Source organism: Actinia tenebrosa, unplaced genomic scaffold (genome assembly GCF_029948245.1).
Source record: "Actinia tenebrosa isolate PJP-AT-01 unplaced genomic scaffold, QUT_ActTen_1.0 PGA_scaffold17__23_contigs__length_9995812, whole genome shotgun sequence".
Taxonomy (NCBI): Eukaryota; Metazoa; Cnidaria; class Anthozoa; order Actiniaria; family Actiniidae; genus Actinia; species Actinia tenebrosa.
The window spans coordinates 8,795,777-8,821,939 of record NW_028292577.1 but is presented as its reverse complement, the minus strand read 5'-3'; the positions used below and the strand labels follow the sequence as shown (position 1 = coordinate 8,821,939).

At 38.7% G+C, this 26,163-nt stretch overlaps 2 protein-coding genes and 1 long non-coding RNA gene across 3 annotated transcripts; 1 reads left to right on the top strand and 2 right to left on the bottom strand.

Moving 5' to 3' along the window:
- Positions 1–181: 181 nt before the first annotated feature.
- Positions 182–19,354, top strand: LOC116298435 (transient receptor potential cation channel subfamily A member 1). Its single transcript, XM_031706912.2, has 29 exons — positions 182–584; positions 3,241–3,397; positions 3,684–3,868; positions 4,244–4,351; positions 4,793–4,901; positions 5,328–5,419; positions 5,891–5,938; positions 6,374–6,498; positions 6,685–6,733; positions 6,996–7,187; positions 7,539–7,619; positions 7,982–8,064; positions 8,357–8,518; positions 9,519–9,630; positions 10,242–10,414; positions 11,083–11,227; positions 11,803–11,883; positions 12,001–12,071; positions 12,509–12,638; positions 13,562–13,663; positions 14,945–15,117; positions 15,804–15,864; positions 16,075–16,146; positions 16,244–16,291; positions 16,783–16,953; positions 17,342–17,410; positions 17,678–17,797; positions 18,255–18,388; positions 18,989–19,354. Exons 1-29 carry the CDS (start codon positions 363–365, stop codon positions 19,080–19,082), a joined length of 3,369 nt encoding a protein of 1,122 aa, XP_031562772.1. The 5' UTR covers positions 182–362; the 3' UTR covers positions 19,083–19,354.
- LOC148910427 (uncharacterized) lies at positions 4,023–5,331 on the bottom strand. Its single transcript, XR_016120074.1, has 2 exons — positions 5,025–5,331; positions 4,023–4,319 (listed from the first exon to the last, which is right to left on the bottom strand). It is a non-coding gene; the product is annotated as an uncharacterized LOC148910427 (long non-coding RNA).
- Positions 19,355–19,475: 121 nt separating the features above from the next.
- On the bottom strand, positions 19,476–25,580 carry LOC116298436 (ERI1 exoribonuclease 2). Its single transcript, XM_031706914.2, has 9 exons — positions 25,412–25,580; positions 25,252–25,319; positions 24,926–25,009; positions 24,093–24,220; positions 23,581–23,755; positions 22,665–22,765; positions 22,095–22,176; positions 21,319–21,407; positions 19,476–20,991 (listed from the first exon to the last, which is right to left on the bottom strand). Exons 1-9 carry the CDS (start codon positions 25,480–25,482, stop codon positions 19,549–19,551), a joined length of 2,241 nt encoding a protein of 746 aa, XP_031562774.2. The 5' UTR covers positions 25,483–25,580; the 3' UTR covers positions 19,476–19,548.
- Positions 25,581–26,163: the final 583 nt, after the last annotated feature.

Sequence of the window (26,163 nt, the reverse complement as noted above, 5' to 3'; positions counted from 1 at the left end):
TAACAGCAACTTTTTAATTACGGTGGATGGATTTTTTTGGGGGTAATTTTTTTTGACCCATTCGACTGGAACAAAACAATGACTTTTCATTAATTGGAGTGTAGGTGTAAGCTCCAACGACTAATGAAAGTAAAGAAAGACCTCTTTTAAAGATGTTTTTTTTTGATAATCATAGCTTGTCATGGAAAGATTACCTTTGTGAATATTTATGAATGCTCAAAGTGTAGCCTTGGTAATCAAATAGAACGTGAAAGTCTCACATTTATGTTGACACAAAGTAGGAAGCACGGAAATCATTCAGTCTAACATATAGCTCTATAGTTTGTCTTCCACATTAGAAAAAAAGCTAACTCGTTATACAAATGAGTCAGTCTAGTCTAACTCACCTTATCGGTGAAGCTGGAAAATCTTGCCAAATGCAAGGACTACCAAGTTCAGTTTCTCCATCTAATGTTAGCTTTTCTCCACAGAAGGCGCATAAACAGAAATTCTCGGTTGGACCCGAACCAACATCTTTACAGCTCAAAAAAAGAATATGCAGGAGTGTGGAACGAAATGTTATCGAGGAAATTAATCTCCATCAGGTACTACTAATATTCTTAATTAATACGTTAATAACTTAAATATGTTCGCGATTTGTTGCTCTTCGACATTATAATTTTACAGAAACCTTTTTTATCTGAGGTTTCTATTCATGCGCGTGTCATTCGTTCCCTAGAATCCATAGAAGATTCTCTTGTATTTGGAATAATTATTGATGTGATTAATTCATACTTATATATTTGCAATTGAAAATCCTGAGTTCGACTTTTTTTGCGAAATTAATTTAACCCAAAAAATAAATGTATGTCCCAGACGTTCAAAAACAAGGCTAGAAAAGCTAGTGCAACAGTTGAATGATTTTGAAAGCTACCAGAAATCTTCGGTGAATTCAAAATGGACATGTTTCGTATTTATTTAATAAAATCTCAAACCTTGAAATACGTTAATTTTATATTTAGCTTCCATATTTAACATAAATCTTCAAAACATTCTATATATAGCTTTCAGCTCAGTCAAAAAACACTAACAAAAGTCAAAGGGTAAGGCTTGTTCTTTATACACAGGTGAAAAAGGACTTAGAATAAATTAATTACAGTGAACATGTGAAAGCAACGCCTTCATGGAAAAAAGTACCGATGTTCGAAACTTGTATCTACGAATTTTCCAAGTTTTCAGATCAAAATACTTAATTGTGGTCAAAAAGCTTTACTTTATTCAAATTTTCGATAGGTTTTCTTTACTATTATGTAATATTTACGTGACGTCTTTTCGACCTATTGAATAATGAGGTAGCAGTTTGCAGTATAAAATGAAGGATTTCTAAGGAATTTACTTTTTTTATCTCTCGCTTACCATTAAAATAAAAGTGCTTTTAAATGTGCTTTACTATCAATTACCGCCTTACGAAGTGGCAGAAATTATCTTTCCGATAATTCCTTAACTTATCATTGTCGTAAAAAGGGTCTTATTAAGGATCTCATTAAGCGTTAGTAAATGTAATCGCGAGAGGAAACGAACTCGTAAACCACAAGGTGATAAAAAGAATTTCTTCTAATGACTCACATATCTCCTAGAAATAGGATGTGAGATTTATTACTGATGGTAAACAAATAAAAGTTGAAATGGGTGTTTGGATTAATTAATGGTCTTCAATCTTGAACTCAAAAATTAACATTAGCAAAAGAAGCATGTCAAGTGCAATAAAAATTCATTTTTAAGCGAAAGCTGACATTGACACAAACTTGTCAAAAAATGTCGGAAAACTCAGATTCAAGAGCTTGTAGTATTTTCAAGGGTTTAGTGAGAACTTTTGCAGCTTCTTCTTGTCTCATCATTACGGGGCCGTAGCCACAAATTTCTGATTGGTCCGGTTTTCGAGGGTTTTCAGTTTTTGTTATATTTTGTTATTATTTTTTAAATATTTTTTTCCCGAAAGTTGGTTCGGTTGAAACCGGACCAACCGTACCGGTGGCTACGGCCCTGAATTAAAAACAGATTTAATAGAGGGGAACTCTATTTCAAATCTGTTAAAAAGAAAGATTTCTTTGTTCGGTTTGAAGTGGGAAAAATCTAACGCATATCGTAGGAAAGACTCAGCTTGACCAAAGCGTCAACAATGCTATTTCTATGAGCTCACACTAAGGCGATAGTGAGGTCAAGGTGAGATGAAAATTAATATTTAATTAATTTAAGTTCAATACTTGGTTGGAATAAACATGAATTTGGACGTTACGTGATCTTTTGTGAACAAATCTCATCATTCTTCCGCCTCTTCAATACATTTTCAATACAATAAAAGCACTAAAAAAGTGACCGTTGAGCGTACATAGTTTTTCTGTGATTCATATATGACTTTCGCACGAGAGAATACTTCATATTCACTTACATTCGCAATATCTACCCCTTTCCGTTACGCGGTAGTCATGACAACTGGAACAATAGATTTTTTGGTCCTGCGTAGCTTGATTTAAAAAAGTTTTTTTTTATTCCCATGGGATACGAATGGCGCCGTAAGATCAATAGATGTTCTGTGATCCCGAAGAAAATCAAAAAGTAAGCCACGCCATGTTGGCTGATATAAATAACGACAGATACTAGAAAATTTCCGTTGTTGAATTCAGATAATATGGCGGCTACTGGAACAAGGAATCAGTGATTCCAATAAATAGTTTTCATTTAAAAATATAATTAAATATAATAGATCTCTTGTTTGGAAGGGGTAACTACATCTGGCCTTGCTTAACTGAACTGGCTTACCGATTTATTTTGCGATAAAAAAGACATTTTAAGCATCTGACATAACGTTTTTTTCCAGTTCACTTTGGCCTCTGCCTGCTAAGAAAATGAATGCCACTCTTTGAAAATGCAATTTGGCCAATCTTTCCACCGCCATTGCCGAGTTTTCATATCGTGGATAGTGGACTGGGTCGAAACCGGACAACTGTGAAAACGATGCCACAAATGTCTCCATTTCCCAGTGATTTATTCATTCGGTCACAATTGGGCTGCATTCGTCAAACTCTGAGTGGCATTGCATAACTATACATATTTAAAATGTTCATTTCAGTATCCCTAAGCCTTGTCAGTATTTGTCGGGTCTCCCCATTCCTATACTTCTAGATATGAAACTCGGTAATGCAACAGATGACTTTCCCACAGGAAGCCGAGTTAATATTATTATTGTATTTATTACTTTAGACATGTAGAGATGGTATGTATGACGCCGTGCAGGTTCTCCTTTCCGATGGATCACGTGACGTCAATAAAATAGACTCTTGTGGCTTCAGTCCTCTTCACTACGCGGCCAAGTATAATCACGCTGACATCGCATCGCTCCTGTTGGACCATGGTGCAGGTATTTGTGACTTCTGTGACGTCACATAGCCGCCATGTTGGTCGAATTTAGTATAAGGATTTTCTGTTGGTTTTCCTGTGACATGCATTATCCAACATGGCGACTGCTTTTTGTTATTTTTCGTTTAGACTTTAATATCCCTACTTAAGAATAGAGGTTGGTCACTTAATAGAGGTATAAAGTACGAGGGAGAAACTTCTTCGGGACTTCCTCGGGCAATTTGGCCGCCTAAATAGGTTATTAGTGCTGTATTGCCTATTTATTTTTGTTTTGTTTTATCTCACAGATCCAAGCCAGTTTAACCTGTATGATACGAGAAAACTCACACCACTTCAGATAGCGTGTTGGTTCAATTCTCTAGAAGTTGTACGCGTACTCCTTACCAGTGGTCCCAAAGGCCCCGAAGAGGAGGGGTTTGAACAGCGGGCTATTCACTGCGCAGCCGCAAGAGGAAGCCTCAAGATTGTTGAGGTAATTGTTTTTGATATTGACTCTGATTGGCTCACCAAATATGGATGACCAAAAATAAAAAAAGAAGTTATAGACGTTTAAATTTTATCGATACCCTGTAACAAACTCTGAGCTAATCAAAGTCAGGGCGTGGCTAATAATTCACAGATCGAAGTTTGATTCAGTGCGGAATTTATTTTGATTGTTAGGTTATGAGGAGTGAGGAAAACTGAAGAAAAACCCTCGACTGAAGGGAGAGAGCTAACAAAAGTTACTCACATTTGATGTCGAGTCCTAGAATCAAACCAGAGACCCTAGTGTATACTATACCCCTACACTGACCAGCCTTGATTGACAACGTCAGTCTTACCCTGATCATTATCTATAAAACTACAGGAATTATTACTTGTTGGGAAGGTCGACCCAAATGCCATCGACAAAATCGGGTTCACGCCTCTGCACATCGCAGCATCTAGAGGACGAGAAAAAATTGTCAAAGTATTGGTAAGTACATCTGGATTGGGTTATATGTACCCATGGTTAATTGCAATACATATTAAAATACCCAAGGTTGAAGTAATAATAGGCCCTTTGCAGTTAACGGTCACGTGTCTGTACTGGAGGGCAAAATTTATGTTTTTATTTTAAATTGATGATTCTTTCTAGCTATTTGTAAAGAACCTAATGAAAAGATGTATAACCAGTGTGTATACAAATGCAGTTTTATTACAATCTCTCAAAACAGGTTGTAGAAAAGTTGTTTGCTCTCCAGTAAATTTCACCCATGGAAATCAAAATGTTCTTTCTTTTGCTCTCGGTGAATTAATCAGCACGTGGTTGCTTAGCTGCAAAGGGACTATTGTAATTACTGATCTTGCAACATGGCTGCCATAAATATCAAAATATTTTGAAGGAACAATTTTTTCTCTTGGTTGTCTTTTACAGGTGGATCATGGAGCAGACGTTACCATCCAAGACCATGACGGTAACATGCCCACACACATAGCAGCTCGTGAAGGCCACGCAGCCACCCTCAAGGCTTTGCTTCAATCAGGTTTGAGCAGGTTTTAATCAAGTAGAGCAGGTTTCGATCAGGTCTGAACAGGTTTCGATCAGTAATTGCTAATAAAAACCATCGAATTACAGGAGAGAACCAACAAAAATTAATTGTACTTACATACGACGCGATTCCAAGTCCGGGAATCCAACCTGGGTAGAAAAACCCCATTCATTTTCCGTCAATACAATGCCTTATCACATGACTACAAAACATTCTAAACAATTTTATCGCTAAAATAAAATTAAATCTTCTCTAAGCATAAAGGCGGTCTTTGTCATTTCACCGACCTGAAATCTTCACTCAATCACCGCCACGCAGGGAGTGAGTGATATTTTTGGTTTAGAGCAAGAGACCATAAAGTACACCTCTCATTTTCATTGTTTAAAGTGAAAACTTTTTGAATGAAAGTTTTTATTACAGTCAGTGGGAAAGCCATATCGATGGAGCATGTTCTCCGGAGCAATGGCACAGGCTCGTGTCTGCAGTTAGCCACAAGAAGATCAAACGTAGAGGTAAAACCACAGTTGCATTTCCTTCCAATTCCTTGCAATGCGACCCTTCATTTTCCAAACTTCATGATCATTTAGATATACACCGAACCAAAATATGGTGACCATTTGAATAACTATTGTTCTACACCGACTAGCGACTGACTAGCCTCTCATACATGTGAAAACGCTTTTATGTTTCCAGGTGAACACGAGGGTTCTCAGTTAATAGTCAGTGCAGGACAATAGCCATTCAAATTAGTCTCCTTATTTCGATTCGTAGTGCCTTGGCTTGTTGGATGTACGCAGTTACGCCACGCATTATTGTATGTAATTCCGGAAGAAGGCTCCCTCCCTCCTTCGCATAACAAAATAATTATCAAAATACGAATAAAGCTCGAAAAACCAAGTATAGCGAGTTATAACTGCTAATTATGAAAACAGAAGTCCAGATGCAAAAAAGTAAAATATCTGACACCTTTTCTTATTCTCCAGGCAGCAAAGGTTTGTATCGAGTTTAAAGCAAGTACATCGGCTAACTTGGTAAGCAGAAGATGACTCTTTCTATTCCAGTAGATTGTCCCAAGTAATGATTACAAATTACACAAGCTTACGTAGCTCTTGTGTACGTGTCACGCAAATAGACCTTTTTTTGAATTCGTGAAAACCTTGCCGCTGTTGTTCTTGACTACAGATCATTTGGTTAGCCTCTATTTTGTGCAAAATATTCATGTGTTGCAGTGAAGGTCCGTGGAATTTCAAAGTGTTTATGCTTCGATTAAATATATAGAAACTGATTCTAAGCTAACCCTGAGTAAATAAATCTGTAGTCAAGGAACACAACAGTATTTTATGAAAATTCGAAAAAGCTCTATCGAGGGCGCCGTGTCTCAGCCAGCTAGCTAGTGTTACCGTTCGCGCGCATGCGTGCATAAATAAAAGATGATTATCAAGAGTTTCACGTTGTCATTTTTACAGGACGATACAACTCCTCCCCTCCACACAGCCTGTATCCTTGGAAACATGGAGCTCTTGAAAAGCATAGTATCCAGTGGCGCTTCGCTGGAGGCCGAGGACATCGAAGGGATGACTCCGATTCTCAGGTAATGTAATTTGTTCTCAAAATCCAACACGTCCAACTCGAATTCAACGCTCCAGGTCAATGAAAATGCTCAACAAACTTCATCTTCGTGAAAATATAATCACGGCTTAAATCAAATTGCATAAAGCCTCGATATCAATGATAATGAAATATCACAAAGGAACTTATTTTTTAATCTATTATTCAGAGCATGTCTGAACGGCAACGTGGAAATTATCGAATACTTGATCAATGAGGTAAGATAAATCGAGAATACTTAAAACTTCTGTCACAGTACAGAATCAGTCAGTTCATAAGACATCGGCACGACATCTATTAAACCATTCCGAATACACATTGCAACTTTTGGTTTGCGCGTTCACGAAACCTCGATGAATGAATTGCAAAAGCAAACAAAACGTTTTGACGGATGTCAATTAAATGCGTTTGCCTTGAATGTACTTGCCTTGCAATTCTCTTTCCATCTAATTCAGTAGTCTCCGTATCTTTACCATCTAGGGTGCCAGTCTGGAGGCAGAAGTGGACGCACCCTCCCCTCTCATGTGTGCCGTCAAGAGGGGGCATTCCGACGCCATCCGCTTACTTCTTAGGAGAGGCTCATCGGTGTTTGTTCGGGACTTACATCAAAGAACATGTCTACATGTGGCAGTTTGGAGTGACAATGAAGGAACACTGGATATATTGTTGGAAGTGAGTAGAAAGATGGTTTACATCATATTTCAATAAAGAAGGCAGTTTTTCTCACTTTATTGAGCCAAGTCAGAAAGACTTTCTATATCTTGTGGTCTCCCACAAGGCTCAGGGCTTGGGCCCATATCATTTTTTCTAAATTCCTTAGCATTCCTAACAAGCGGATTAACCATTTCAATGATTGATTAAAGAGGCATTTGATTGAACCTCTCGATTCACAACCTTCCTAAAAGACAAAATCAGGATTAAATTTTCGCTCCTCTTTGTAATGACTGAAACGGCCACAGCAGAAAAATAGGCTGCTTAGATGTAGTTACCGTATCATCTTCTTCGTTTATTTTTTTCTTACAGGATTGTCTCGCTCTTATCAACAGTCGTGATAAGGAGTGTAACACGCCCCTTCACTATGCCGCTCTCAATGGCAACCTTAAGGTATGAATACACAGGCAATTTATGGTTGACTTAGACAATAGCGAACCAATACTGCTGAAGCAGTTTTCCCAGTAGAATTGAAATCTTGTCCCACAAACAACTACACAAGGATTACAACGCAATTTTCTTTTATTTTCAAAGAACAGTAAACCATTGAAACAATTTATCATCAATTTTCCGCGATCAGATTTTTGAATTCTGAAATATTCTAGATGACTTGTTGAGCTTGTGGGACATAGAAACGGTAACTAAGGGGAATCGGAACCATGAATTCTTGGAGTGCAACCACATGATTCAAAATAGTATCGTCGCAAACAAACACGGCGCCAATAAGTTGAAAAAAATTTTTTTTTCAAAACAAGATGATTCTCAAGTTATTGGACTCGGGAGCTGATAACAATCTTGGCGATGACGAAGACAAGCTGCCCATACACCTCGCAGCGGAGTAAGTACCAGGCCCCACTCATCTTCTTGTTACTGGGTCCATTTTAAAAGACTCTTATTTGAGAAATAGTTTGTTTGTTCAAAACAAGTTAAGCAGTGGGCTAACGGAAAATTATTCCCGTGAAAGCACTGTCACCTTAACTTTGGAAGGATTAGGAAGTACCTTAATTTCAAGTGGCTAACAATATCAGCCAATCAAAGGCACGAATAAAACTAACTATCCAATCACAGTGTTGGAATATAAGACATTGGAGTAACTTTTCCTGTCAGTAAATACTTTTTACTTTTGTTAGGGTTGGTGACCTGGAATGTTTCAAAGCTTTATTTGACATCAACCCGGAGTCTATCCACGCTACAGATTACAGGCTCCGTACACCTCTATACTATGCTGCGCTGGAAAACCACACTGAGGTAGTTAGCTTCTTGATTGAAAACGGTGCCCACGTTAACATAAGGTAAGGTATACGTCATTTGGTATCAATCAGCTGATTAAAAGCCATGAATCTCATTAGTAACCTTTTGTGAAGGATAAACACTGCCCGTCATGTCCTACCAACCAGAGGGTATTAGTAACCTTTTGTGAAGGATAAACACTGCCCGTCATGTCCTACCAACCAGAGAGTATTAGTAACCTTCCGTAAAGGACAAACACTGCCCGTCATGTCCTACCAACCAGAGAGTATTAGTAACCTTCCGTAAAGGACAAACACTGCCCGTCATGTCCTACCAACCAGAGGGTATTAGTAATCTTTTGTGAAGGATAAACACTGCCCGTCATGTCCTACCAACCAGAAGGTATTAGTAACCTTCTGTGAAGGACAAACACTGCCCGTCATGTCCTACCAACCAGAGAGTATTAGTAACCTTCAGAGAAGGACAAACACTGCCCGTCATGTCCTACCAAGCAAAGGGTATTAGTAACCTTCATTGTAGGGCAAAAACAGTGCCCGTCATGTGCTACCAAGCCGAGGGTATTAGTAACCTTCATTGTAGGGCAAAAACACTGCCCGTCATGTGCTACCAAGCAGAGGATATTAGTAACCTTCATTGTAGGGCAAACACTGCCCGTCATGTGCTACCAAGCAGAGGGTATTAGTAACCTTCCGTGAAGGACAAACACTGCCCGTCATGTGCTACCAAGCAGAGGGTATTAGTAACCTTCATTGTAGGGCAAAAACACTACCCGTCATGTGCTATCAAGCAGATGGTATTAGTAACCTTCCGTGAAGGACAAACACTGCCCGTCATGTGCTACCAACCAGAGAGTATTCTGTTGCCTGGCATCAACTAACTGGATGAACTCATAATCAACCATGGTACAAATTCAATCAGAAATGACGTCTACTGATAGCCGCCTATTGGTGGTTGGGTATTACATATTAGGAAAACATTAATAACTATAGTATTGTTCTACATACGAATATTTCATTTGGCTTTATTATGTTTTACTTACAGGGATGATGATCGTCTTAGCCCACTGTTAGCTGTTTGTCGAGAAAGTTCTGTAGACATTGTTGAACTTCTACTAAATCATGGAGCCAATCTTGAATCGCTCAGTAAGAATCGGGTGAGCATCGGTCTCTTAATTGTCCTTCTCTTCCTTAATGATTCTTTATCTTGAAGTCTTGTTCCAGGGCATTAATAGGGAATAGAGGTTACCCATCCCATAATACTGCTTGGGCTTCCTGCGGCTAGATGGCAGAACAATAAAATCCATCTGCTCTTGGGAATTGAATCTTTTCTTATGTAAAACGACTGTATTGTTCCTGCCATCTAACATGTCTGCCGCCACGTGGTGGTGCAAACCTCTATTCAGCATGACCGGAGCACAAAACCTGACGAAAGAGCTCTGAAGACCAAGGCAAACAAGCCTAATATTATAGACCTATTTACCTTTGGCTTAATGTTTTAGACCACGTGTCATTCCCTACAGTATCATTTCTTTGTTTAACGGTTGTGGATGACAAGACACATGAATATAGACACAACTCAAACAAATAATTATATTCTCAAGAGAATGACACGTGATCTATTGTGCTACGGACACCCATTATTCAGCTTTTCAACAGGTCTCTAAGGGGGAGGGGTATAAAGAACGTTGCCCACCAACCTAAATCAATAATGTCACTTTTGTCAATAGTATTTGACATTTATCTTATAATTTCTTTACGCGTGTAGGCGACGGCGCTGCTTGTTGCTTCATTCTACGGCAACTCACATGTTGTAAGGACACTTTTGAACAGAGGTGCAAAAATTGAAGTCGACGAATCGCCATTTGGTAAAGGCTGCCTTGAAGCCGCGATGCGTGGTGGCCAGAAAGATACGTGCATGGAGATAATAAAACATAAAAGGTATGCCACAATGAAATCGAAGCTAGTATTAATGTTTAATGGTAAATGGGTCACTTTCGCATGTATGTCTCATTTATTGGTTGCTATCAATAGACGTCACTTCCGGTAATAGCTCTTTTTTTGATGGCTTGTAGAATCTTGGAGGTTGTTTCGATCTCTTGTTTTCTGGTTTGATGTCGACGAAATAATCAAATACAATAGTTTGAGGATTTATTTTGATATGTTTTGACTTAGCATCCGCTAGTTGCCCCTCAGTCAACCGCTTGTTTGCCTCCCAGTCAATTCCAAAAAGTCACGTGATTGATAGTAAGCAACTGCTTATTTGACTTTACAAAATAGAGTAACACCTTAAATAAAAGTCGTTAATCAATCACAACACTGTTAGACTGGCTCAAAGTCTCGATAGCTTTTTTTTTCGTTGGCAAATCGGATTCGAATCGTGCACTTTTTGTTACGAGAGCTTTCCGAGGGAAATGGCGCGAAGGAAAGCTATATCGTAACCGGAAGTGCAAAACAACATGCGATACTTGGAAAAAGTTTACGATGCTCCCTACCAGCATCGGAGATATCAACAATAACGCATCTCCCGCTATGCGATTCCCAAGCCCCTCTACAAATCACTCACTCTTTTATATCCAAATGATGAATGCTCCTAATTATCCTTCAAGATGGCGAGATGCGCTAAAGGTCAAAGATCATGAGGGATTCACGTGCATGAAGGGGCTGATAGAAAAGTACCCGGATGTAGCCAAGGTCGTACTGGATAAGTGTGTAGTGTCTTCCAATTATCCTCCTACAGACGAAAAACACTCGGTAAGAAAAAATATGTGCAGCAAGAAATCTATAATGCAGAAAGCTTAGGCTGCGTTCATAATGTATTGCAGGGGGGGGGGTGGGGGGCAGGTGAAATTGAGGGGGGATCGGGGAAATTTTGGTAGGAAAAGGGGGGATGGGCAAATTTTTATCAGAAAAATGAGGGGGGGATGCACAATTTTTGGAAGAAGCTACAAGCCTTGCTTAGGGGGGATCGTTTTTTTTGCATGACTTTAAGAGGGGGTGTTAAGAATTATTCTGGACATTTCAAATTTTCACCTGCCCCCCCCCCCCCCCCCCCTGCCATATATTATGAACGCAGCCTTAAGATAAGCAACTGTATTGTACATACACCTATTCCAAAGAACTTTGTCTTCCCCTAAAACGATAGGCGAAAAGCAATAGAAGATAGGTCATTGCAAGATCCAAGAATAGCTGGAATGACTTGTGTTTTTGCTGCTTATTCTTGTGAAGAATATGGACCTTAGTGTTGAAACTGATTCAATGTTGTTTGTGGTCGACGAAACCATTTCTGTCTCTGTTTTAGCTACGTCCTGCTTATCTTTTACTTTCAGATAACTTATAACTTCGAGTTTCTGAGCATACATCCAGACGAAAGGATATATACGGGATGTGACACTTACTTTGGTCCACTGGTGAGTTAGTAACCAATCAGAAGCGAGAAATGACATCACGTGGTTTGAATAAGAAACGTACAGTGAAAGTAATTCAACATGGCTGCCACTTTCTTCTTCTCATCATCTTTCTTTCAGACTATGTTACAAAATGGAAGAAGTGAACTTCTTCTTCATCCAGTAACGAGGGAGCTCTTGAGGGCAAAATGGTGAGAATTCGCCTTGATAATTTGGAAACTTGTTTGCAGTGAATCCCTAAAACTTTTTCTCCAGGATCGCCTCTTGTTTTAGCATCATATTTTAGTATCGTTTCTAAATCCAGAGATTTTTTTGCATAGCGATACTTCATGTAACATAAACCTTCCTTACTCATGTGCCAACTCAGGGGCGGTAGGCAGGCGGAGCCAAGGGGGCCAGGCTTCCCTCCCTTCGTGTCAACAAAATGGCGGCTGTTTAGAATTCATTCGGCAATTTTCAGTGCATTGTGGGGCTGTTTCAGGCGACATGTTTCCAAGATGGCGTCTATTCCGTTCCCTAAAACAGCCCCACGATGCATCGCAATGCCAAGTCGGCCCAGTTTTCTCCTCAACTTCGGAATGGCTCATTCACTATATGGAACTGATTTTTTTTTTACGATTTTTTCCAGGAATGCTATTGCCAAGTACCAGGTGCTGTTTGCGTTATCGATGTATATTACATTTGCCATCAATTTTACGCTTTACATCATCTGTTTTGGACAAATAAACCCCAATACTGGAAAAATGATTTCTTATGACGTAAGTACATGTCAAAAAATAAGAGAGCAGATGTGTATGAAGACATCAAGCTTACTCTCAACACTATAGACTTCCTCGGCCTTTTGCGTAATGTTTTCTTATTTCAGAATGTGTCATTCCTTTGAGAATAAGATTCTTTGTTTGAGTGGTATCTGTATTCATGTGTCTTCTCATGCACCACCGTTAAACAAGGGAATGATTACTCTTAGGCTGACAAGTGGTCTGATATGGGAAAACATTTCGCATGAGCACGCCCGAGCCGAGGTCTTTTGTTTAGTCTAGTGGTTATCTAAGCGAATAGACCTATCCCGAATTCACTTGACTGGTCACGAAACAATGGTTTCAAGTCGAGGTTGAATTTGATGAATAAAAGAATCAAGTTCAGTCTCGACTTCAAACCATTGTTTCGTGGTCAGTCAAGCGAATTCGGGATAGGTCTATTCGGTAAAGGTCTCTTGCAAATCTTTTTTCTCGAAATATATATATATACCATTGTTTCCACTTCCTCCACATACACACACAAAAAGGACATACAGGTATACCTTAGCCCGGGAAGGAAGAGGATGGGAGGGAGATGGGAATTAAGAAATATAATTGACCTCTTTAGCCCGGGTGTAATATTTTTCAATTTCAGACCATGTGTCATTGTATTCATATTCATGTGTCTTCTCATGCACAACTGTTAAACAAAGAAATGATACTCTTGGGAATGACACATGGTTTGAAATGGGAAGACATTACGCAAAGGTATAGAGGTCTATCTTAAAAAGGTTGACCTCCCTCCCCCTCCCGGAAAGCCAGCACCTCTGGAAACAAATGAAGTCACCTCCCCACTTTTCGAGTCACTGCCCTAGGGAAAACATAAATATATAACAGTTAACTTACCAATTTTAAATCGTCTAACTGATTCTTGATTACTACAGTACCCGTTTTGCAGAGATGAAGTGATGAACTATCAGTCTTTGGCGGTTTCTTTATTCTCTGGAATATGGCTTCTTACTCATATGTATCGAGCACTAAGAGAGGCAAGCGTTAATATCAACAGCTAAATTTCTATTCTGCATCGATGTGATAACCCAATTGCGGTCTACTTTTACATCAACGATGAGTCGGCCATCTTGAATCGCAAGGCGTTGGGACGTCCAGGGGCAAATATACAAAGAGTTGTCACAAAAATGGCGTCTTAACAGTTCAACAAAACAATTTAATAAAACTGAAAAAATGAGCAAATGTCTCAAAGAAAGTGGGGTCATCATTTCCCATCTTTGTTTTGTCTTGTTTTTCCCTGAGCGACCCGTAATGCCTTGCGATTCAAGATGGCCGCTGCATCGTCAAAGTAGTCCATTAGTGTTTGTATGGCCCATGCATGTTCTATCGCTATGATAGCTTTATTAGTCAGGGGTTGTTTCAAGGTTCGATCACAGGGAGCCCGGCTTGGTGATTCTAAATCGGTAAAACGATCACGTTTCATATGTTGATGAAATTACGTAATGATCGTAACTCAATACACCCATATACAAACGGTCACTATAGAACACCAGTGCTTGTAACGCGTAACTTAATACCATGATAAATTCAAATTCAAATACGTAGCGCACGCGTTAAGGAGAGAAAGGAGAGCTTCTCTCCTTTCTCTCTTCTTATGAGGCGTCTAACACTATTGCATTACAAGTTCTATTACGTAGTGACCGTTTGTATATGGGCCATTGAGTTACGATTATTATGTAATGTCATCAACATATGAAACGTGATCGTTTTACTGATTTAGCATCACCAAGCCGGGCTCCCTGTGGTTCGATCTGTGAGTTAGCCATGCACTGACTTTTATCAACCCAGGAGTTGGTTTAGGGTGTCGATAAAATTTCAAGTTTTCCATGTACCATTTACCAGTGGTGGTTAGTGTCTTGTAATTCATCGTTTTGTTCCAGGAAAACCAGCTACGTGTGAGACCCCTCAAGTTCTGTCGCTGGCCTCGTTGCACACGACAGCTGCGTCGTGTGCCTGCATTTTAAGCGCGCGGTCAAAAATTGCACATGCACAGGGGACGTAACAGCTGAAAAAATTGCCAAAAGTCTCGATAAATTAAATGAGTTGAATTTTTCATGGCGAACACGCGTTCTTTGTCGCTCTTGTTGCAACTTTGCAATTTTTTCTTGCACTCGCGACGTGACTCATTTCGAAAAGTTGCGGCGTCGCCTGTGCAAGCAAAAACCCCACCTTCTCCGGCTGCAAAAACTCACTCGTATAGTCGCGGCTTAACGGCTTACCGTGGGGACTCAGAATGTTTCAATTATTTTACTGAACAGAGATGGAACTACATGAACCGCGACAGCTTGGTCGAAGTGGTGATGCTGTTGTCTTGTCTCATGTCATCCGCATTCGGTGAATACGTACTCGTACTGGACCAAAAAGAGCAGTTTACCTGGGGTATCTACTCCATTGTCGTCTGCTATATAGTGCTTCTTTTCTATATACAAACGTAAGCAAATACATGGCAGCAATTTGCTTACCATCCAATCTCTGTAGCCTTCATATATTTTGAACTTTCTATATAATCTTTTTTTGTTGAATATCTCTCAATATTTTATCTAAGTTTCCAAATCCTACGAATTATTGGTCGGAGAGATAGGAACACTTAGTCTCAGGTCAAACGTCGCACGTCACATGAGCCAAACGCAATGAAAATAAAGTTATCTTATCTTATCTCATCTCATCTTAAAACAATGGATAATAATAGGGTGATCTTGTCATTAGGTTCGACTTATGTAAAGTACTAAAGTGCAAACCATTTATCCGTGAAATAAACACATCTATTTCTTTTGCTTTTAATTGTTTCATTGGTGCTATTTTGTACTCATTAGTTAGTACTGTTTCACGGATATATGGTATTTCATTTTTATGTTGCAACAAAAAACAAGTAGTTTTAAAACAAGTAGATACGTTGAGTTCAACTGAACTATATTGCAACAAAAATAAAAAAACTTAGTTTTAAAACAAGGAAGATACGTTGAGTTCAACTGAACTACATTGCAACAAAAATTTAAAAAACTTAGTTTTAAAACGAGGAGATACGTTGAGTTCAACTGAAGTAGAATAACCAAAACATTATCCCACGTAAACAAGTGAGCTAGAATTGCTAGAATTTTTCTTTTCTTCAATTTATAGGGTTTTTGATTCTGGAATATACGTGACCATGTTGTTTGTTGTGCTTAAATCTCTAGTGAAGGTATGGCATTATTGTAATGGTATTCTACGCTAAAGTGCTAAAGGAAGGAAGGAACAGGAAGGAAGGGAGGGAGGGAGGGAGGGAAGGATGGATGGAAGGAAGGAAGGTAAGAAGGATGGGAGGAAGGATGGGAGGAAGGAAGGAAGGAAGGAAAGAAGGAAGTTGAAATAATGGAATATGGTTTTCCAACTTTTTCTTTTTCTATTTCAGGTTTTTGCAATTTTTCTCATTCTCATTGTAGCATTTGCTCTCGTCTTCACTTTCTTGCTCTATAAAGGAGAAGTAAGTTATTTCAAGTCTGTCTCCACTATCTTATTAAATACGTTTTAATCAGCTTTCCTTCATTTCATTTACAATAATCAAATCTTTATTTTTTTAGGAACTGGGAAATATTCAAGGTCCTAACAACACGACAATAGTAATTAAGGTAAGAGTTATACCGAAACATAGAACAAGCAAATCTTTTGCGCGCCTGGTCGCGATTTGAGCGGCTTTACTAAGCTACGGACACACGGTGCAACATTGCGCGGGATATGTTGCTGGCAATCGATCCATTTCATACGACACAATTTGTTGCAGAAGACGATAGAAAAGGACCATACTTCAGCAAAATTACCTGGCACATTGCACGCAATGTTGCACCACCTTGGTTTCAAAGTTTTTTTGCGCAACAATGTTGCGTGACAACAAAATAACTGTGATAGTGCGTGACAAAACAAAAACTGTTGTGACAACAAAATAACAACTGCAATGTTGCATTACAACAAAACAATCACTGCGCGTCACCATGAAGAATTGCAATCGCAAAAGCAACAACTGCAATGAACATTAGACAGAAGAATAACCCAAAGAAACAGCCAAATCAGCAAAGACAAGCATTACAGTAAAACAACAAAAAATTTATTTTTTCCTCTGTAGCATCCATTCAATAATATCTGGAGCGCGGCCGTAAAAGTCATGGCCATGATGATTGGTGAGCTGGAGTACACAAGATTCTTTGTAGAACAGGATAATGATAGCCCACCCTTGACTATCTTCATCTTTGTGGTCTTTTGTCTTTTGCTACCAATCGTACTAATGAATCTACTCGTAAGTGCTATCTTCTTTTGATATTCTTATCAGACATTCAACCAGTAAGTTTGAAGTCATAAGAGCAGTGAGACGACCCTGTTCCTTTTGAAGGTTTTGCTGCAATTATGTTGTGCAGGGACAAATTTTAGAAACATTTTCCCCATTGAAAATGAAATTTTCTCGCTATGCAAACATATTACTTCGTTTCTGCCATTATCACCTTGAGCCGACTTAATCTTTGGTTTATCTATGAGCTCTTCGCCAGAGCTCTTTGGCCGGAGATCAAGATCAACACGGGTTGGGTCCTAGGAACGACAATGACCCATATGCGAACCTGAACAATTGTCACCCTGTGGTTTGTGAGCAATTATTTTGTTTGTTTGCCTTACTTGTTGCTTTTGCGCAGATTGGTTTGGCAGTTGGCGATATAGAGTCCGTACAGAAGAACGCCGAGCTCAAGCTACTGACAATAAAGGTAGAACACCACCATTTTCTGACGTGATTCTGAACGATTTAGTTTCATTGTTGCTCTGGTCTTCGCAAATACGGAAGAAGATACTGCACGCTGCACCTATACTAGTCCGGGTCATAGCCATCATGTTGGTTGACTTGAACAAAATTTTTGGTATTTGTTTTCCTTTTGTTATGTCAGCCGAGATAGTGACCGCCTTGACTTCATCCCTCAGCCCAATAACAAATAATCTACGATATGTCTTACTAATCTTACTGGGCTATTTTCCAGATTGAGGTCATTTACGCTACAGAGCAACAACTTCCAGCATTCATTCTACGATATTTTTACAAGCCATCTGTGGTTCAATACCCGAATAGGTCGCGAGGATGGTGCTCCAAATGTATCGAGGTATAAACCCTATTTACACATCTAGTAAGATGTAGACCCCTTGCATGTGACGTCAAAGCGCTGCAAGTGCTGCAAGCGGTCTATATCTTGCATTGATTTCCCAGAGGAATTGTTCTGAGAACAAAACAATAGGCCGTCTTTTCTTATGCAAAAAAATTTATTGTTTTGTCCCCCAGAATAATTTCTCTTGGGTCTCTAGTAAGTGTCGTGGAACACAACTAAGTTTGTGAAACTTTCTTGGCAAGAAAGTACAGCGATACTTCTATTAAGCGGTCCCTTTATTTAACGGACAGCTGCGCAGAGCCCAAATTTTCTTACCATTTTTAGTGCCCCGCGTAACGTCCCTCGATAAAGTTGTCCCATTACATGCTGGAAACAAGCTATAATGAAATCGTGATCAATACATGGCGCGTAATTTGATTGCGCGGATAGCTAATGCTGTCATGTCTAATTGAAGGCTGTAGGTCACAGGTTGTCTGGAAGCTCCAGTGACAAAGATGATATGGCAGAGGACACAGAACAAACAGAAAGGGATTCATTAGAGAAACTCGTGACTAAATTATGCGGGCAAATCAAGGAACAAGATAAGAGGTGACCAATCGAAATGAAATTGTTAATCATCATTAATATTTATTAGTTTTAAAAGCCGTTATTAGTATGAACAAATAAACGAAAAACAAAAAAGAGAAAGAAACGGAGAAAAAAATAGAGATTTGTATTGAAATTGAAAAGAGTATAAGAAGTGGTGCCACTAATGCAACGCCTCTCACCGCTGTAGCATTTGACTCGAGCCCTAAACTAGCCAATTGTGAGAAAAGTATCTTCGCTATATCCTATTGATCGTTTTCAACCATTCCCAAGAGGATTAAATATCAAAAGACACAACGGCCATGTTGGAGGATATAAAAAAAGAATTCATTGACATTCATTGGCCGCCGTGAAAACCATCAATTATTCGAGGGGTTCCGAGGCGTTTTCCGGTTTTCCTCTCTCGAGAAAAATCGACTATTGAATTTCATTTCCATCTGGCACCGATTAAACTGAGTTTGTTGTGAATAGCGGGAAAATAAGTCAAATAAAATAATAAGTCAAAGGAAAATAAGCTTATTAGGAGCGGCCTTCTCTGCGGAAAGGTTCCTGGATGAAAATGGATTTTTGGTCATTTTAACGTATTGATATTCTATCTTTTAGGATGGACAAACTTGTTAGCGATGTTGAACAGCAAAGGACGATATTGGATCAAATAGCAGATATTGTTTTCAGAGAAAGCGACAGCCGTCTCTAACAGGATGCAAAACCATTTCATTAAATGGAAAATTGAAGAGACTGGTAACGAAATCAACTCGCTGAGAATTGTGGGAAAAGAGAAGCTGAAAACGTCTCTTTATCAACGCCATCTCTTTTAAGTAGACTTAAAAGTCTTTTAGCAAATGTCTCACACTACCTGAGAAAACGAGAGAAAATGAATAATTAAACAAATAGGAGACGAAGTCGGCAGGTTGCTTGAAAACGTCAAAAAAAAAAAAAAAAAAAAAACCAGATTAAAAAAACAATTTTGCTAAGATCCAACGAAGATGGCGGATGATGAAAAAACACAGTGAACATCGTATAAAGTAAATTTATGCAAAAGCTTGGATCACAGTATTATAAAATAATTTATGCCAATAATAACGTCAAATGAGCACAAAATGAGCACAAAATGCTTTATTTTATTTATCTATTTCATTTCTTGCTAGGTAACATTTTTCATTTCATGTTTGTCGTGGCTTGTCAATAAAAGAAAGCCCCACATTTTTAGCTTCACTAGCTTTTAGTGTTCCTTGTAAAGTTCTTTGAAACGGTGACATTTCCATTCCCTTCGGCTCCCAACAAAAGAATTTGCAATTCTTTTTCGCCTTGGTAGCAACATTCACTGGTGATTTTCCAAAGCTTGAACGGTTATTCCGCACAGAACATGCGTAAAATACTCGTCCCTGATTGGGTCCTGGTTTTCCAACAGTCAAACGACGAGCACGACGACCGCAGTCACACAACGGTGGCGTTACGCTTCCGCCATTAAAACGCAACACTGGAGTCACGCTTCCACTAATGGAAAGTGGAGTGACACAGTTAGGACTTTTGAAATTTTTTGGCGTGACTGTCGCCTTAGTACTCAAATTCGCGTATCCATTCCTTACTGACAGCGAAGTCTGTCTTCTTGCAGAGCTGACTGGTTTTGGGGTTTTGAAAACACCTTGTGCAGTATCTACTACTTTGATTCTATTTTCTTGGTCTAAATTTTCTGCTATTTTGATGTCATTTTGTTGTCGCACTTCAGAGGACTTTTCAACATTTTTCTCAGTGCTTCTTTCTAAAGAATGCAGGGCGTGGCTGGACAGCAAATTTGTACGATCAACTAATCTAGGACTCTTGGACTTGAATTCTGATACATTGGAACTTTTGCAAAGACCCTTGAGTACTGTACTTTTAGGCTTAACGTTTTCTTGATTGTTTACAAAAGTTGCAGGACAATGTTCTCTCGCAGATACCTTTGGGGACGCTGATGTTTTAACAAAGCTCCCATCACGAATTGAACCCAAGGATTTTGCAGGTAACTTCATCCCCAGAGTTTGTTTAACAAGGCCTCGTTTGGCTGCCATCGGTGTGTTAACCTCATAAGGTAACTTTCGCTTCAGAAGATTAGCATCATTTCTTACAGCTGATTCGCTAACCGGTCTTGCTTCGATTGACGAACACCGCTGTCCAGTAAAACTGGTTAAACTAGTTACCGGCGATACAAGGACTTTAGTCGCATCTGTTTTGTTGTAAACAGCGTCGACAGTGGAAGTAGAAACAGAAACCGAAACTGGAGGAGCCAGAAGACTTTGTACTGAAAGAGTAGCGGCATCTTGCATTTCATTCTCTTGCAAAACTTCAAATTCATCTTTGCCATCTTGTTTCGAAAAACAAGTTTTTAACACACAGGCGTTTGGATTTGCTTGTGTCTTCAAGTTTTCCAATTCCCGTTCGGTCCCAGCGTGGACAGAAATACCAACAGTGTTTTGTATACAATTGGATTTTTCTAGTTGGTTTGCCTCGCAGGCCTTTTTTGCTCCAATGGACTGTAGTATGTTCAATATGTTCCTCTTTGGCTCTTTAGGAGCTTCGTTTTTCTTAAAACCATTTTGGATTATTTGGTGCAATACACTGACACTCTACAAAAACAAACCCAAGGATCTCTTAAACGCATGCGCAGTAGAAGAGAGAATGTCTTCAGTAGAGTAATATACTATTTCGCTTCCTAAAACAGCCCCAAAGTGCACTGCAATGCCAAATCGACCCAGTTTTTTCGCAACCTCAGAATGCCTAATACTGAAGCTGGCGCATATTTGAAGATGTTTCGTGAGAGAGAATTTTGGGTGTAAAAAGGCCAAAGGGACTCAACAAGTTAGCAATCCTACAAACAACCGTGATATATACTGACCTACATGTTGTAAGCTGAGTATTGTGTGAGACAAATTAAGTAGTCATGTTGTACGCACCGCATCGATGGAGCTGGTTACATTCATTACACAGCCATCTTTGATCATCCTCCTTGCAAGCCTTGCAGTGTTACGTGCGTCATCAAGGCCTGAAGAAACAATCGTGCAATCAATTTTTCTTGTCATTATTTATTAAAATTAATATCATTATTATTATTATTATTATTATTTATAAGAAAAAATAGTGGCAAAAAGTTACGACGTTTTGATGACATCTTGTCTTCATTATCAGTAAGCCTCATAAGAATTATTATAATCATTAGCATTATCATCAATTTCATCCTTTATTAGTTTTAGACCCTTCCACGATCTTTCACGCTTGGAAGTTACACACTTACTGCCCTGCCCTGACTCTAATCAGCCCAGCTCAGAGTTTTTTTCAGGGTATATATAAATTTTGAAGCCGTGAAGGCCTTTAAGCGCGGTGGAAGTCCAACGACATTTTTGCAATGAATAGTGAGCAGTACTAGAGTGATTTTACTTGGCCCGTGAAAGAATAATAATACATAGTAGAAGACACTAATTCCATTGTTTTCTCTTGTTTAATTTGACTGTTAGTCACTAATTATAACGACTTTGTTTCAAGGGCGAAGTAAGAGATAAAATATTGGCTTTTTATTTGGATTTCTGTCTGTCCCTCAGTAATCGCGGTGATGTCTGGCAGCCAATGAGAATCGAGGCAAACTTTTGATTGACGGCAGCAAACACACAATTCAAACGGAGAACCTTTAAAGTCAGTAAATGCCTAAACAATATATTTATTGAAGCCAACTTACCAAAATGTTGCCTTCCTGTAAACTGAATACCCAGGTCTGTCAGCGCTCCGGCCAGCCCGTTTGGTTTACGACTATAGAATGTCTGAAAACATTGAATGCATTAAGACTAATGGAGAAACGGTGTGGGAGTGGTTTAGGAAGAAAAACGTGGTTTAGTGGGGAGGAGAAGGTTGAGGAGGTGCAGAAAATGGGGAATGGCTTAGTATTCTTACCTAAATGAATTTTTACCACAAAGGTTATTGTAATAAGCCTTTGGTTTCTTTAGTTTCGAGGGTAAATAAAGTCCAGACTACATACTACTAGTGGTTACTAGTTAACCAATTTCCTCCAGTTTTCTGTGGTATGTCCTCTTATTTACCATGATTTTCGTCATCTAGCTGTCAAAATGTTGTGGACTCTTGAGGCATAGCTGAGGGAGTTCACAACATATTTTGACAGCTAGATGAACAAGTGAAACAATTGAACAAGAAGGAAACTTAGACACCATGTAAAAAGTCATAAATGTACTGATGTTTTGGACAATAGTCCTTTGTTGAGAAAAAAATATGTATTATTTTATACTACATGTACCTTGTAAGTTGCCCTAAGATCAATCCAGCACCTCATTGGCTGCGGCACCAGGTGTCTCTTTCTCTGACATTCATTCTTCAAGCAGATTCCTATATCCCAATCTATAATTGAAACAATCAAGAATTAGAACACAAGTTATAAAGCAACAAAATATATCACAAGTGAATTCACCCAAAGGAAAGTCATACAACAATACATGCAAAGTATATGGAATCGGACCAGTGGATACGATACTCAATAGGCTGTTTTGATGATGCTGTCATTTTACTACCACTACCATTTTGTTCTCATTCAAATTTGTATTTCCTCATGAGAATAGTAAGTTTTTGGAGATGCTAATTAACTGAACAAAATAAGTGTGCAAGGGAGTCTGGTAGTGGTAGTTAATGATTCTATGATGACCTATTCTATGTTTTCTGATTGCTTTTGCGACAGGGGAATATATCTCTTTACCTTGGCATAATATTTCTCCGTTTCAGACCATGTGTCATTCCATATAGTTTCATTTCTTCGTTTAACGGTTGTTCATGGGAAGACACATGAATATGGTTACATCTCAAACAAAGAACCTTATTTGGGTAATCCACAACCGGCAGAACGAAGCCTGGGAGTGGATGAACAAACAATGAATGGTGAGATAAAACAAAGAACGCAGTTCACATGTAGAATACACATTGTTCATAATTCATGCTTTCTTTGTTTTTGTTATTTTGTCCAATCCCAAGCTTCGTTCTACCAGTGGACATCGACCCTCTTATTCTCAAGAAAATGATAGGTGGTCTGAAATGAGAACCAATTATTCCCCATGGAAAGGGGTCTATATTATGTTAATTGACCCTCCAGTCGCGTGAGATTTGTACAGTGTTTATGGATACAACTGAAACAAAAATGTGGTATTGTCATACTAATTATGTACCTGACCAAGTAACAAATGTACACCATTTAACATCTGTTTCTGATTTCTGTTCTGTCTCAGTAGCCTTCACAGCATCTGACAAGAACTTGATATTTTTCTTGTTGTACAGTTCTTGTAACCAGTTACTGAACAACATCAGACAGGTTCCTATTGGTATGCCATTATCCACTTGTGACTGTAAAAAACAAATGCATAGTTTTTGAGGGACACAGATTTGTTAGTATTTTATACTATTACATGACACCCTCGTTAAATAAAGTATTTATTAAAATTATTAATACCCTTTAAATTTCTCTGTAACTTAAGCTTTCATCTAGTTGAGTTTTCATCGTTATTCTCTTGCGTTTCTTTACAAAGCAGGCTTTGATAGCAGATGTTATCAGTACCATGCTGTGTTTACTAATATAGCACAGTTCTCATCCAATTAGAGTGTAGCCAGTGAAGTGACTATATTAATAAACATGTTAGAAACAATACAAAAATAGATTAAATGACTTGTTCTATTGATTTACCTGGGTTATTCCTGTCAATTCTTTACAGAAGTCACTCAATCTTGGGTGTTCATTAGGCTGCACATACTGGTGGAATTCTGATTCAATCACTCCAGTAGATGTGCGCATAAGAACAGCAGGAAATTCAACTAAAGAAAATGGTATGCATACAATGTAAGAACAACTCAAATGAAGATGTTTAAAAACATCTTCCTTGCTATTGCCAGTTGAAAATCTCTAGAAACCCTTGGGTTAGGGATCATAAGTGGATAGAAATCCTAGAGGAACAGTACAAAAGGCAAACGGAAATGTAGGAGTTGAAATATAATGCTGTGATTGTTTTTGAAACAACCTACAGTATGCATCCCACAGCCCACCCCTCCCTCTTAAAATAAAGTTCTGTCAGTTTTACTAGGTAAGAGGGGGGAGGGGAAGTTAAAGGTCACAGGAAAAAAAACGGATTCCCAAATTGGGAATTGTTGGGAATTTCCTTGAATTCCCAATTCGAACACCAATGTTGGGATTTATTATTGGGAATTTCCTTCTAATACCCAATAGAAAAACAAAATTCCCAACAAACTAACATTGGGAATCAGTGCCACATTCCCAATTTCATTCTCTCTGGGAATTGGATGGGAATTTGTTGGGAATTCAAGGAAATTCTCAACAAATTCCCAATTTTTGAATCTGTTTTTTTCCCCTGTGGGTTAGGTTAAGGGAGTCCAGTTGGAATCTTGAGTGGTGGAGGTGGGGGAAAGCAGGAAAGAAAAATAACAACCTTGACTAGGCTCACCTCCAAGGCCCAATGGAGTTAACTTGACTTTAAAGTGAAATGTGGTAGCTAATAAACTTACTTATTTCAGGAGCATTGCTCATTCTCTTGTCTTTCCAACATGTTGACTCAAAGTCAATAACCACGAGATAGGTAAATGGCTGTTCTGAAATAAGGAGAGTGTGGATCAGTATTTCCCATCAGAGACATGCAATTCTAGGCACTAGATTTTGAAAGGGAGATTTAATTCATATTTATTAGGACGGCACAATATTGGAGAAACATGGGGTTTGTTGTTTTAGGAAGCTTAACAAGAGCTATCAATATGGCAAAACCTAAACTGTAATAAGCTTAGAGTAGTACTTAGAGACTAACAGACCATAAGTTACTATGAACAGACCAACTCACTTTTAGCTTTTAAAACATCAGATTTTTTCGCGGTTGAAGACGAAAGCTTCCGAATCAAACCAAGTGATCTGAAATGAAAATAAAAGTATTCAAGTAAAATCCAGTATTGACTTTATAAAAAGGACAAAGAAAGACAGAGAGAGAACGCTTCTTTACCTACCTTGCCAGATCTTTAGTCGACATTTTACCAGCTGTTGTCGAGGCATTGGTCTTGTCGCTAGAAGCAGCCATACTTTTTTTCTCTTGTTATAGCTTATGCTTGATAGAAGTGGGTTCCCTGTGGAAGAGAGAGAGAGAGAGAAGGAGCTCGTGGGAATGGGACAGAGTTGTTATAGGGAAGAGTAGACAAGTTGTTGTGCTTTTTAAAAAATGAATCCGGAATTCGAATGATTTTATCTTCAGGACAGCACATATGTCGAACTCGTGAAAACCTGAACTCGTGAAAACCTGAACTCGTGAAAACCTGAACTCGTGAAAACCTGAAATCGTGAAAACCTGAACTCGTGAAATTAATCCTGTAACGTGGAATTGTGAAATCATTGACTGACTGAACTCTGAATAAACTGATAATCTAGAACTTGAACGTCACGCATCTTGACTATAGTCCTCGAGATAATCTAGAACCACTACATCTCTTATACGCCCAATAGTATTATGTATTAAAGGAGATCAGTTAAAGGCAAAATAGAATCTAAATTAATTAGAAATCTTTGCCCATTTTTACTTACAGTATTCGTTCTCACATAGTTATTTTCAAACTTTGGCGCGCATCTGCTTGGTAGACTGGGCTCCACTTATATCTGGGCATGAGCGGAGGCTTATGGGTAAAATATGGAGATGAGGTAGAGGGGAGATTAGATCTATTAGAGCAAAATTTATTATTACTTTAATATTTTTTTTGGGCTCAATTAA